The 13831-nt window shown below is 39.9% G+C and overlaps 1 protein-coding gene across 7 annotated transcripts in view; it reads right to left on the reverse strand.

Moving 5' to 3' along the window:
* ATP2C1 (ATPase secretory pathway Ca2+ transporting 1) overlaps window positions 1-13831 on the reverse strand; it is a 912406-nt gene that overhangs the window by 456835 nt on the left and 441740 nt on the right. For all 7 annotated transcript variants that reach the window (XM_078663878.1, XM_078663881.1, XM_078663880.1 and 4 more), the window contains exon 11: window positions 1010-1076. In XM_078663878.1, the coding sequence (XP_078520004.1) occupies window positions 1010-1076 (67 nt within the window). The remainder of the gene's footprint in view (window positions 1-1009; window positions 1077-13831) is intronic.

Consider the following 13831-nt stretch of genomic DNA (forward strand, 5'->3'; position numbering starts at 1 on the left):
GTTTACAAAAACCTATTTTTACGTATGTTTCTTGTTTAACCCCTTCGATGCTCATGACGGAACGGTTCCGTCATGAGCGTCGGTTGAGCTGTGCTCATGACGGAACCGTTCCGTCATGAGCCCATAGGCTCAATAGAACGCTCAGCACAGTGCGAAAATTCGCGCCGCGCTGAAGCGGTTAATCAATTGCTCCAGAATCCCATGTATGCCCCAGCCTAATTAAGATTTAGAACAACCAATAGATATTTCATAATATAGAATTGTTGGTGTTTTTTGGAAAGGGGTGGGGAGGGTCGTTTATAAGGGAAGAGTGAAAAGAGAGCAAAAATGATAGGGTGTTTGGCGATGTAGTTTAACTCTATTATGAACTTGTGTTGTCATCTGAACCATACAGGCATGGTCGTGTGCACTGGTTTTATACAGTCAACTGTGACTGTCAGTGTTGAAGTGTGGTCAGTTCTTGCCAGATTGGTACTTGGATTGAAGGAGCTTGCTGGCAGGTGACCTGGTGTCCAGAATGCTTTATAAAGGGACAGTAACAGGGATTAATTGGTGATAAGTGGAGAGTGTTCTCAAAAATTGTATTCAACTTCACTTGGCTTGTTGGTCAGGTAAGCGAAGATCTCTGTGGCAATCAGTTGAGGAAAGTAATAAGGTATCAGACTGCGATTCAATTCATGCATATTATTAATGCATGTGTCATTAGCTAGCAAAATGTTTCTCTCTAATATGTTTACCTTTTCTCAGAAGAAAGTTTGCATGGGCGGCCAACATAGACAATTATTTGAACCATGAAGGGCACCAACTGTATCCACAGCTTTGCACAATGTACATATTACAATAAGCATTTTTTTTGCTATTTATATGTATGCACACTGCAATATGATAGCAACTAAATTAAACAAATGCTTCAAGGAAAAATAGAAGATGCCAAAAGTAATGTTCACTCAGTGATTAATTGAAATGCCACATTATTTTGTAAAATGTATATGGGATAAATAAGGCTTACCTTACACCAATTGTAAACATGTCTAGAATTTGCTTCCCTTGCAGCCAACCAACCAGCATGATAACACCTGAAACAAATAATAACATTTTACAAAATACTGATCACAAAGCAGGCCTCGAATAATCATAAAAATGTTACTTGCCATGCAAATCTAGTAACTTGAATAATCTACTCGACCTAAAGATAATGTATTTGAACCTTAAACTGGTTTAAAATATTTTATTTTATAGTGCCACCTTTTACTCCTTTAACACATTTGTACAAACCTTCAAATGTGTGACGTTAGCATTTCTGATGTACAAACACACTTTTGTTTCATTTAATACACTAAATAGTTGCTCCATGTATAATTAGAATCTAGCCCACATGTAGGGTACACAAGAACCCTGACTTGCCTCTTATTTTACTAATAGTATTGCATTCAGGGCAGGAGTATTTCTCAGATCATGTTATACTTTTTATTATAAATGGTTACTAACGTTCCCGCTAATGTAGTTTTACTGATAAAATTAAATATTGTATGAACAATCAGTAGAAATAGGGTTTCATGTAAATTATTTTTTCATTTGCACATCACCAAATAAAATGTTCTGATTTGCTTTTAGCCTATTCAAATCTTTTTGTTCGTCATATAAAAAAAATGTGCTTTCATAACTACTGAACTATATTACAAAATGTTTATACAGTTAGCTTGACTGTTGTGTTAGAACAAAAAACTGACATTCTACAGCCTTTCATTGCACACACTTTGTACAGCACGACTGTCAGACAAGTCACTTTCCAAAACCTTCTAACATTGCAGTCAGAGAAAGAAAAGTAAATGTAAAACAAACTGACTCGTAATCTTTCTCTCTCGCTCTCTCTGAACATAGAGCAAATGTGACAAAGAAAAACAAGATTTAAGACATCTTTATTGCTTATTCACTGTCTTAATGAACAGTTCCTTATCAACTCGCCAGAATGAGCCAGTAGAACCTAAAAATAGCTTGCCCTGATAAAATATGACTCGCCATAGCGAGTGGGCGAGTAGATTTCTTGAGGCATGAAAAGTAAATATGCTTGAAGTTATTTCTAATCTGCATCAATTATTTTCTTGTCCACCCCTGCTACATCTTGTACAAAGCTTTACAAAGCCCCGGCCCAAAATATTTGACCAAACTCATTGATCATATTACAATCCTAATCTGCAGCCTTCCTGTTGAGCAAAGTCTTTTACGGCTAATGTGAGTACACATTTTATATTAGGCCATACCCGCAATTGAATAAAAAAAGACTCATCCATTTCAAGCTTCTAGAGTTACTACTGCAAAGGACAACGCAATTTTGTGAGGGTTAGTGTTTCTTTTTGAAAGTTTACTATATTATTCTCATGCTATGTATGTGTCTGCCTGTATAGGTGAGTAACGAAATGTACATGCATCACTGACTAACTGCTGTTGTTTTGAACAACTAAATTCCATATAGAAATGCAAAATGCTTCCTAAAGTACAATATGACTTGTTAAAATAAGAATATTCTCTCCATGAAGTCACAGGGTTCAGGCCCATATATAAAATAACAAATGTCAAGCAGAATATATTTCAATGGAGGAGTAAGGAAAAATTACACATCAATCAAATGCAGATTCTGCACCAAAATAAGCATGGCCTGTCATTTACTGGGCATTTTCCCCAGGCAAGTTTCAGGCAGGTTTGACCTCTTGAATTTGCTCAATGATGCATGTCCAACAAACTAGAAATACAAAAGGCAGTGTATGTGACAGCTGTTGAATATCAATAAGTATACATAAGACTCAGTGATTGTATGAGTGAATGTATGGATAACTATTCTTGTAATAGTTATTTTATAACACACTAAGTATGAGTTACTATCTACATGAATAAATAAAGTGGTCTTTGTGTAAATGTGTAGCTTGGTAAATATAAGTATGATCACTTGGTTGCATAAGTGAGTAGGATGACTGCATAAGTGGATATGATGCGAGCTGGTGTGTAATGTTGATGTAGGTGTATAAGTATATTTAAAACTGTTGTATTGATCTTGGTTAGCATGTATAAGTGAATCTATAGGTAAGTGTTTAGATGCGAGTGTAGATCTAGGAATCAGTAAGTGGCTTTTTAGAAACTTGTATTGGTGTATCAATGCTTTCAAGTATGGCACTTCATATTTTATAATGAGTGTTAAAAAGTTATACTAGTGAATGATAAGATTTACCAGATTGTCACGTGGATGATGTCATCAGTGATGTCACTGACCATGTCATGAATGATGTAATACGTGACATCATCAGCAGTGGATTGCGGGCGCGTGAGTTATAGTTAGTACAACTAACTCTAACAGGGGAATTTCAATGGTTTTGTACGAGTGAAATGTCCAACTAACTATAACACCCCCGAAACCTGTGGTTTTTTCAGTGAATTTGAGGTTTTTTAAATGCTAATTCCTAACTATAACATGTCTGAAACCTATGGTTTTTCCAGTGAATTTCAAAGCTTTTTTAAATGCTAATTCCTAACTATAACATGTCTGAAACCTATGTTTTTTTCAATGAATTTCAAAGGTTTTGTAAATGACAATTTTTAAATATACTTATTCTCATATTTATTTTTTTGATACTGATTTACTATTTTTTTTTTAACTAATTACTTTTAGATATTTTATTTTTTTAAATACATTACATTGTGTGCCCCCTTCCTTTTACTGTTTTTGGGCCCGGTGGCCCTCATCCCCTAGAGCCTGACCCGCAAATCTAACTTTATTACATTTTTTTTATAGGAAGGGGATTCCTATAGAAAGAAATACAAGTTACTTGTAAGTATGCTTAGAACTACTTTTAGGGTCAGTGTTGGGCTAAAAGATGCAGCACTGGGTTCTATCCTGTTAACAGGTGAGTAAATTGGAATTCGTTGTTCGGATATTTTAGGTGAATATTTTAAAGGTCCAAAACTCCACACTTGGAAGAATTTGCAAGTGAAACCACTCAATGTTAGTCTATGAAAGAAAATTCACTTAGAAGGTAAATAGTGTTATCATTACCTTTTCTTACTCAGGGGTGAATCCTGGATCCAAATGCAAATTACCAAAGACGCGCGGAAGCCAGCGGTTCTTTTTTTTTTAATAGCGCTAGAATGCGCGGATCATACGCGCACCCCGCGATTTTACCAAAAACAAAAAGAAAGTGGGGCGCGGGGGGTCCTTGTGGGACCCCCTGAGCAGACCTAGATCATCAGGGTGCGTTTACCCTCCCCCTTTTCACGTGGGGCATGGCTAATTATATATTTTTATTTTATGGAGGAGGGATACATAGCCCCCGTCCTGAAGCCACTTCAAGGACCCAGGGACCCCATTCCCCGGAAACGGCCTTTTTAAAAAATTTATTTTGGCCGTCACCGTTGAGGAGTGTGGGAGAGTCTCCAATTCCCGCACTGTCCCACCGGCTCCCCGCCTTCTGCAGGAGCCGGTGTTCAAACGACATCCGAACTCCATCTGTGTATTTACCCCCTAGGAGTTGCCTTCACTTTGCGCATGCAAGTTTGTGGTAGCGTATGCGTGTTAATGTTACGCATGCGCACAATACATCCCACCGTCTGGCTAAGTACCCCTAACGTATTTCGTTTTATTGGCGCATGCTCAATTACAACATGCCCAATCACAGCTCTCACACCCAGTGACACCGTGCTCAACCTATCATCGTTCTGCAAAGCATTTATAACCTGCCAACCTTCTCGAACTTGTACTATTCGCAGTCACAGCCATTAATACTGTTCGTATCCACTTCTTCGTAGGGGAGCTTCTTTTTTTTTTTTTTAAGAGTAATTAAAATAATGAATCTGAACGATCTTTAAATACCACGTAAATGCAAATTTTTGTTGGATTTGACAATGTTGTTTTTAAGCACGCTTTCCTGCTTTTTTATATTGTTAAAGTTGACTTTGTAACTATTGTTTCTGTGCAAATCACTTAATCCTGCTGCGTTTCTTTAATTTGCCAAGCGCCACGTGACCATTCCCGCACCATTGTGCTACGTGCTGTTCAACTTAATGAGATGTAGTTTTTCTCGTGTAAGTAGTGCGTCACGTGCCCCATGCATTGCAAAAGTAATGTTTTCGGCAATAGTGTATTTTAGCAAGGTTTCCAGCTCTTGTATATCGAATAAGTTACCTTGGTAGCTGTTGTTTTTAGGCAAATCACTTAATCCTGCCGCCTTTCATTATTTAAGTAGTGCGCCACGTGCTGCTTCCTCCCCATGCACAGCACATGTAATCGATTGACCAGTCGTATTTTAGCACGCTCTCCATGTTTTTTAATAATGTTAAACTTGATTTCTTATCCTTTCTTCGTGCAAATCACTTAATCCTACCATGTTTCTTAAATTTGCCAAGCGCCACGTGGCCGTTCCCGCAGCAGTGTGCTACGTGCTGTTCAAGTTAATGGGATGTAGTTTTTGTTGTGTAATGCACGTGTAATCGATTGGCCAATATTGCATTTTTGCACACTCTCCATGTTTTTTAATAACGTTAAACTTGATTTGCCCCCTGTTCTAGCTCATTATACAGATGTCTCAACCATGGGACATATTGGTCGCCACAAACTGTTTATTCCTGCCCATGCACTATCCCAGGTTGTGGTCAACAACTCGACATACCAGATCAACGGACTACTCTCCATATGCTATCAGCCGCAGATTGCAATGGACCTAATGGAGTTATCAGGTTTGACTTCAACATTTCATGATAGAAAAGCATTCTGAGATGAGCATTTGTGTATTTCATGTGTTTGCAGATAACTACAATTGTGGTGTTTTTTGCATGCTGGTAATGATACTTTCAAAAAAATTAATTTGTTGAAGATACCTTACTTTATGTTATTTTATGTTAATAACTGTTTTCGTTAGGATAGTTGTAAATAGGAAAGAGGGCTCTTAGGGATGACACTATGAACGCCTACCGCGCGCGTCCATAGTGCCCCTCGAAAGCATATTGGTATTCGCATATGATTTTGTCTAACCACTAGTATGGTCCCAACGCAGTTTGTTTAAAACCTCTGATGTTTGCTTTTCAACCCCAATCCTATTGAGAACAATTGTTTTTATGTACATTAAAATTAAGCTTGGACAAATGTACAACACATACATTTGTAACTTTTTCATTTTGCAGAATGTTACATAAATCAGCAGCAAATTGCAGAGATTGAAGAAATGATATCCTATTCTAGCTCATTACACCGATGTTTCAAATATGGCATGAACTAGTTGTGAGAAGCCAAAAAATGAACATATTTTTAACGGATAACGTTAAGTTAAATACTGTCAATATGACTAGTCGACAAAGTTAAAAAGTAACGGATATAAGTACTTGAGGGGTTTTTGGTGGCAGATAATCTCCAAATCACACTTGTACGGATGGGTCTGATACAGAGTGGATCTCTGTATAACTAATGGATGATTAGGCATTAGGATGGCATACAGAGCCCCCAACCTTCTTACTTTTTCTCTTAAAGGGTTCCAAATTGGGGACGAATATTTGCCTGTGCAGTAGAGGTTGACGGTGTTTCTCCACTGGTACTTGGGCCTTCTCATGAAGCAGGAGGAGCCTCTCTCAATCTCCACAACTCTTCCCTTGCAAACTTGACCGGATGCTTGATCTGCAAGTGCTTCCGCATACTTGCAGGTCCACACCAGTACTTTTTATTGGGGTCTCCTCTTGAAAGCAGTCTTGCATATGCGGCAAGTAACTTTTCTTGTATTCACATTTTTAAGACTTGTGGAAAATAATTTCAAAACATTCATTTTGGTGGACCAAAGTCTGCATGTACAATTGCCAGTGGAAACGTTTTGAGAGCGGGTACCCAAGATCAAGTGAAGGATTTGATTGATAAGGCATAGCAAAGGAGGTGGAAATAACGGGGAGAAAGGTCCATGGGTGGTGGAGGCTGGGTTTGTAAATCTGCTCCATCTATAACTTTCTCTCCGTCACAGTTTTAATGTCGTTTTCTCTATCTTTCTCTCTCACTCTCTCTCACATGGTTTCTCTTTCTCTTTTAAAGTTATGGACACTGCTGTCAACTCTGACGTGTAGAACCAAAGCTCATTTGAAGTTGTGAACTCTGTTGGTCACAGTGTTTACACAAAGTAAGCAGAACGGCCTAGATATACAATACCTCCGATTAAATGCATTAGAAATAAAAGAGCTTATTTAGAAACCCCTTGCGCCACTTTTGCGTCACTTTCAACATGAGAAAAGCAACACAAAAGTGGCACAAGAGTCTTGTTTATAAGCCCTAAAGAATATTGTCCTACATAATGACTTGATCTCTCACTTAATTCTGTCTCATCTCTGAATCATTTTAAAGACCTGTTGATCTGTAATGTAAGTATGACGCAGTAGGCAATTCTATACAGACACTGATTGAACCGAAGCCTATAAGGCAAGTGAAATGTATTAGGCACACTACACACGTAAAAAAAGTAAATATAGTCAAGTGTCACTTTGACTTGTAATGTTTCACATCATTTAGTCACATCAATCTAATTTTAAACACTCATTTTCTTTTTTGTTTTGCAGATTACCTACCGCACTTCTATTGGAGTCCTTATCACATGTTGTTTATTATATTGTTTTGTTAAAGTTATGGTTGTAGTTATTTATTGTATTGTTATCTTTTAGTTATGTTTCCAGTTATTTATTGTTTTAATAAAAGTTAATTAAAAAAAAAGTATATACGTCTTTTTTTGTGTGGGGGTAGCAATCCCCAATAGAAATGATATTTACAATTGGAAGTATAATTCTGAGGCTAACTTTACCAGAGTCTATTGCTACAACTAACTGTTCCTATGGAAAAGTTTTAAAACTACAATACCATTAGCAGCATAGTGTGGTGAACTTCTAACCTCTGTGCTCACTTAAGTGTTCCATGAACTGTTACTATAGTAACAGGCAGTAAGCAGTTTGGGAGTAGGGTTGAAAGATAATAGCTGTACAGAAACAGTTATATTTACCCAGGATCCTCTATATGACAGAAAGGAAAGCAAAGTAAAACAGTACACTGTGTACCTGATTTACAACCCCCTTGCACCACTTTCGCGTGCAACCCCCCCATCGAAATTAGAAGTGTGTGGGCCTCAACGACCCCCCTCAAGTCCCGGGAACCACCACTCCCGGGAATTTATGTATTACAGGAGGCACACAGCGTGGCCCTCCGCCTGCTGACCTCGAGGGCCCTGGGTATGGCCATGCCCGACGGCCGGCTCCTGCAGTGTCCCGGGGTGCCTACTCCCATGACACTGCTGTTTGCTTTGACAGGGCGGGACTCCCACGACTCCCGCCCTCCCATAGCAAACTTAGTTTGCATTTTGAAAGACAGAGCAGTGAAATCTGTTCTCACTTTGAAAATCCAAAGCAGATTGCATTTACACATACAAATTAGCATCTCCCCATGGGAAAAAGCAATGCCAGCTCCCGAAGAACGCAAAAGTTCTTCACACAATGTTGCTAAATAAAACAGCAAGTGTGCTTGACTTCTCAATATACCAGCTTATCCTACGTAATGTTATTTTCAATCACGTTCTGATAACCAATAAGAATTAGGTTTTTAAAAAACAGAAACATGCACCCTAGTTTTCAGTGTAGAATGTTGTCAATCAACCAATCATTTCTTTTTTGTATCTCAACACTGCATCTTACCCACCATTTTAGAAAAATCTTAGTTTTCAAACGGCCATTATATTTACAGAGACCATCTGAGTGCATCGAGACCTCCTTTCAAGATGCTTAGACTGTGATTTGTGGGACACAACTATATTTTCTTGAACCAACAAGACTATAGAATGGGGTCCATTTACCACAACAATCTGCGTTTCAATATGCATGGCATCTATAGGAGAGATACTGTACATTTTACAGATGAAGGGAACTGAGTCTTCCTCATGAACTTTAGACTCTGCATCGGTACTAAAATCTCTCAAACACAGGGGCTCTTTTTAGAGCCTCCCAAGATCTAAACACATAAGCTTGGGTCCACGAGAGGCTCAAAAATTAGAAATGGAGTGTTCTGATTGACCCAGGGAGCTTTATTTTCCTTGGGCCAGCTCACTCCCGCAGGAGTCCCTCGAAAGCAAGAGCCCTGAGTGGCTGCCAGCAACAGGAAGAAAAAAAAAAAAGGACTTGTGGACTTAGTCCTAAAGTAAAAATGAAAAATTCTATAAAGGAACAGGGTACCCAGAAAGACCGCCCCCAACCCTTCGCCATCCCCCCAACTCAGGAGAAAACAAAACAATAAACCAAAAGGCGGATGGGCCTCATTCATTAATTACACGCCCTGAGGAGCCCATCCTCAGGTCCATATTCAAAGAGGGGAGGGAGCTGTATGTCCGTCTCTTTTTGGACATAATGGCCGATGATAGCCAGAGCATTGGCTGCCTGTAGGGTGACAGCAGCCATGGTTGAAAAACGCTTACCCATGATGTCCAATTTGCGTCCTTCCTTGTCAGGAGTCGCCGCGATTGGGGTAGCCAGATATTTTGATCTCCTCTGCGCCGCCTGCAAAATGATGGAATCCAGCTTACTGTGACCAGTAGGCCAGTAGGTGAATCTTCAGGGGCTCTGTACTTCTTATCTAATCAAGGGAGTAGTGATGTTATTGTGGCTGGCGTTTTCATTATTTTCACTCCCTCCTGTCAGATATAATCTATCATAGGGATGATATGAATAGATTTCCTGGCTTCCTCCTTAAAATCAAACAGAAAGCAATCTGTATGTTTAACTGCCATGGAGAGATGGAACCTGTTGGATGCTCTCTCCATCAAGTTGTGGAACCCCTCGATGCCCTCTGGGGGTGAGTCCGCTGGGTGATGTGCCGTAGGAGAGGGTGTAGGGATGATATGGTCATCCCAGAGGTCAGTCGGTGGATGTGGTTCCAGGATCTCTTCTCCTCTCTTATTCTCTGAAGTAGAGTAATTTTCTTCATCAGGCGCCTGTGTAGGAGGGTGAGGTACCGTAAAAGTTGTTGGTCGGAGCAAGGCTGGCGTTGCTGGGAGCTGCTGTTGTGGCTCAATCTTGACATCCTGGGGAGGAATCTCTGCCTACATTCCACCATTTTGGCTTGAAGGTCTTGGACCAAAGACAGTAAGTGCGCAATTTCCCTAGGACGAAGCTCAAGGGTAAAGCTATAAGGTTGAAAATGGCATGGAGGAACCAGATATGTCTGGTAATGTTGCTGTTGTTGTCATAATCCTCCTCTTCATCCTGGCATTTCACATGCAATTCGGATGGGCTATGTGCCACGCTATAAATCCTATTGTCATCCTCCACCTTCTCTACTGATTGTTGGAAGTCCAATAAGTGTGAGGGGGCCACAGGGAGATCTTTGCGAAGGATGAAATATTGGATTGGAGAAAGGTCTTTGTTACTCTGGTAATATTGACAGAAGGTGGTGTTGACGGTACCAACAACCTTGAAGAAGGAATATTCGTTGTCGATGGTGCTGTTGATGATGTCATCGATGGTGTCATCGGTAGGGTCGTTGACAGGATGCTCGTCGACGGCACCTTCTTAATCGACTAAGTCCTCGTCGACGGGAAGGAAGACGACTGGATAGATGTAGACGATTATATTCTCGTCAACGGTATGGGTCCTGAAATGGCCGCCGCCGTTCCTACCGTCAACGAAGCAGACGGCGTGGGTGTTGTACTTGTCTTAATAGTCTACCGTCCAGGAGTTGTTGTCGTCAATTGTTTGTCTTTTTTCCTTTTAGAGCCTGTGGATGGGGCTCTAGTACGTTCATGCTCCTTTCACACAGGAGAGTTGGGAACGGATGTTGTAGGCTCCGAGGAGACTTATGATGCTTCTCCTTTCTTTGTCCTTTGCCCTCCTTTGAGGTGTTCTCTACCCTCACCAGGGGTATCATCTTGAGACCTTGATCTTTTGTGTGGTCTGATGAGCCATCACTGTCCCCTCAAAACCACTTCTGTTGCTTGTTGGATTGGTGCAACAAAAGCAGCCTCCCCCTCTATCCTTCAGAGTTTTAGAAGAAAATGTCCGACATATCTTGCATTGTCTTACCTCATGACAGAGTGGATGCAATAAATACACTCTTTATGTGGATCATCCACATAGAGACTCTTTTTGCCACAGATCTTACATGGGCAGAAAAGGCCTTTTTGTATCTGACATTCTGAAAATATTAATCTTCAAGAAAAGAACTCAGGGAGACTCCCTTCACACACGACGTACGGTGAAAATCTGAGGGAAACGGTCTCTGCTAGGAGAGTTCTAGAGGGAGCTAGGAGCTGATTGACTGCATTCAACATTTGGTTCTTTTTTTTTTTAAAAGGATATAGATAGGCTATATTAAACATGGCTCAGGGCCATTATAGCCTATGGCATTACTTAAATACTGCTTATGTTACCGTGGGACTCCCATCTCGATGATGGGGAATGATTCAGGCATGTGATTCTATGAAAGATACCCCAATACTGGATAATAAGTCTAACTGCCCTGACTTTAAGATGGTTGAAGTGACATGCCAATTCCTTTGGATATTTGATTAAGATTACTCGTTTGAGGATCAGAGTGCAAAAAGTAGGTATCTGCTAATAAATCCTTTAGTGCATCGGTCGGCCCCACTGGGTTGGGAGGCGGATGTTTAAAGGAAGCAAGTAGCCTCTCTAGACACCATAGACATCTGTGTTTTGGGGAGGTGCAACCCCTCCACCCCAGGAGATGGGTTGTCCTCCGGGAGGGCAGGTACATATAGATATATGTATGTGTGTTTTCCCCTGGTAGCCGCTGTTGCACACCCAAGGGGATTAACATTGAGAACATCATCAAATAACCCCACAATCATGAGGGTATGTACATAGAAGGGCTGCCCACAGCGATTTTGGCTTAATTGATGAGAGTGTATATATATATATATAAATATATAAATCACCTCTTGTTCCAATCCATCTGAAATTTACCAGGCACAGACCATGCTCCTTTCAAAGTGATGTATATTTCACCATTTCTGCTGTGTATACACACACACATACATATTCACATATATTTCCAATATCCAGCACAAAGTTACTCACTACAGGGACAGGGCCTGCTTGCAGGGTTACCCGCACATATATCCCTAATTGTGAGGAAACCAGCAGTGCTTTCCGTAGTTGCAATAAACTTGTTTATTTTCGTATACCCAGTGGATGAAAACCGGACGTGTTGCAACCTTGCACAAGTCTGGATCGCGACCTCTGCCAGGTTGAAACGCATCAGTTTTACCTCCGCTGGTTATGGGAAAATAAACACACACACAAAACATACAGTACACATTGTTGTCCACTTCTTTAAACTAATGGCTGTATTTGTTTATTTGGTTGTAGGTACACATGCAGGATTATTATCGAACGACAATTTACCCTCGGCAACCTAGCACGCAAAAGACATAATATGTCTAAATCAGGAAAGTGGCAAATCTCTTCTTTTTGTGATAAAATTATTTTGTTTGGCATTTATTGAGAAAGTAATTGTCACACACCTAAGCTATACCCAATGGGGCTTAATAAGAAGAGAACCGTATTATGGTCACATACGCCCCATGGGACACAATTCATATTGCAAGGTATGTTGATTATATTAACAATCCCATTTAAATTTTGAAGGTGGATATGTAACAGCAGGTTAACTTTTATGATGGCCAATGGATGTGGCACACCGCAAGTTATTGTTTGTGCATCTACAGTGCATAAATAATATAGTTTAATGTAAATTCTTTAAATATGTATTTTGACAAAAAGTTATTTGTTAAGCAAAAACATACTTATGTTCATGGCATTAACTTTTCATTTATAGTGTTCATTCAAATATGGCTGCCAAAGTCAGAAAGGGTTATTAGCCAGTCATTGATATTGATAGAGTAGCTTGTAAATAGGAAGTGTTCTGTTTGCGCAGGTGTCCTGATAAAGGCTGAGTAAGCCAAAACGCGTCTGACATAGTTTGTTGTACTGCCATGCATGCCGCGATTTACTTGACAACTATTAAAGGATATTCACTACTACCAGAAGTGCCATTCATTGGCGATTTACAGCAGACGTTTATGAAATATATATATATATATATATATTTATATATATATATATATATATACAAACATATACACACACACACATTGTCAAGAGGCGGCTTTGGCACCATTTGACTAATCTTCACGAAACTTTCCAAAACAGGTTCAACTTTTTGACTAGTTTGTGCATGGAAAGTTTTGGAGTCATCCATGAAGCAGGGACAAAGAAAATAGGGGGGTCTCAAAATGCAAAATCTCCATGCATTTTCCATAGATTTCTTTAGACAAGGCTACACCAAAAACTGCTGAAGGGAATTAGACCAAATTTGGCAGGAAGATAGATCTTGGTTGGCAGATTGTACGATTTGTTATTTGGTGTAAATCCAGTAAGTAGTTTTTGAGAAATCTGAGGTAAAACCAAATTGCATATCTGGACTGTTGGGTCCACAAGAGGCTCAAAAATTAGAAATGGAGTGTTCTGATTGGCCCAGGGAGCTTTATTTTCCTTGGGCCAGCTCACTCCCGCAGGAGTCCCTCGAAAGCAAGAGTCCTTAGTGGCTGCCAGCAACAGGAGAAAAAAAGGACTTGCGGACTTAGTCCTCTGTCCTAAAGTAAAAATGAAAACTTCTATAAAGGAACAGGGTACTGTGGAAAAGTAAATTTTGCCATGTTCTGTGTCCCTACGCTTCATCCATCATATGTTATGTGTGCATGACCAATATGCATATGTTATTCCCCATGCCTGATTAATGACGCAATTCCAGTTGTGTCCACCTCTA

The sequence above is a fragment of the Lissotriton helveticus genome, chromosome 10 (assembly GCF_964261635.1).
Source record: "Lissotriton helveticus chromosome 10, aLisHel1.1, whole genome shotgun sequence".
Taxonomy (NCBI): domain Eukaryota; kingdom Metazoa; phylum Chordata; class Amphibia; order Caudata; family Salamandridae; genus Lissotriton; species Lissotriton helveticus.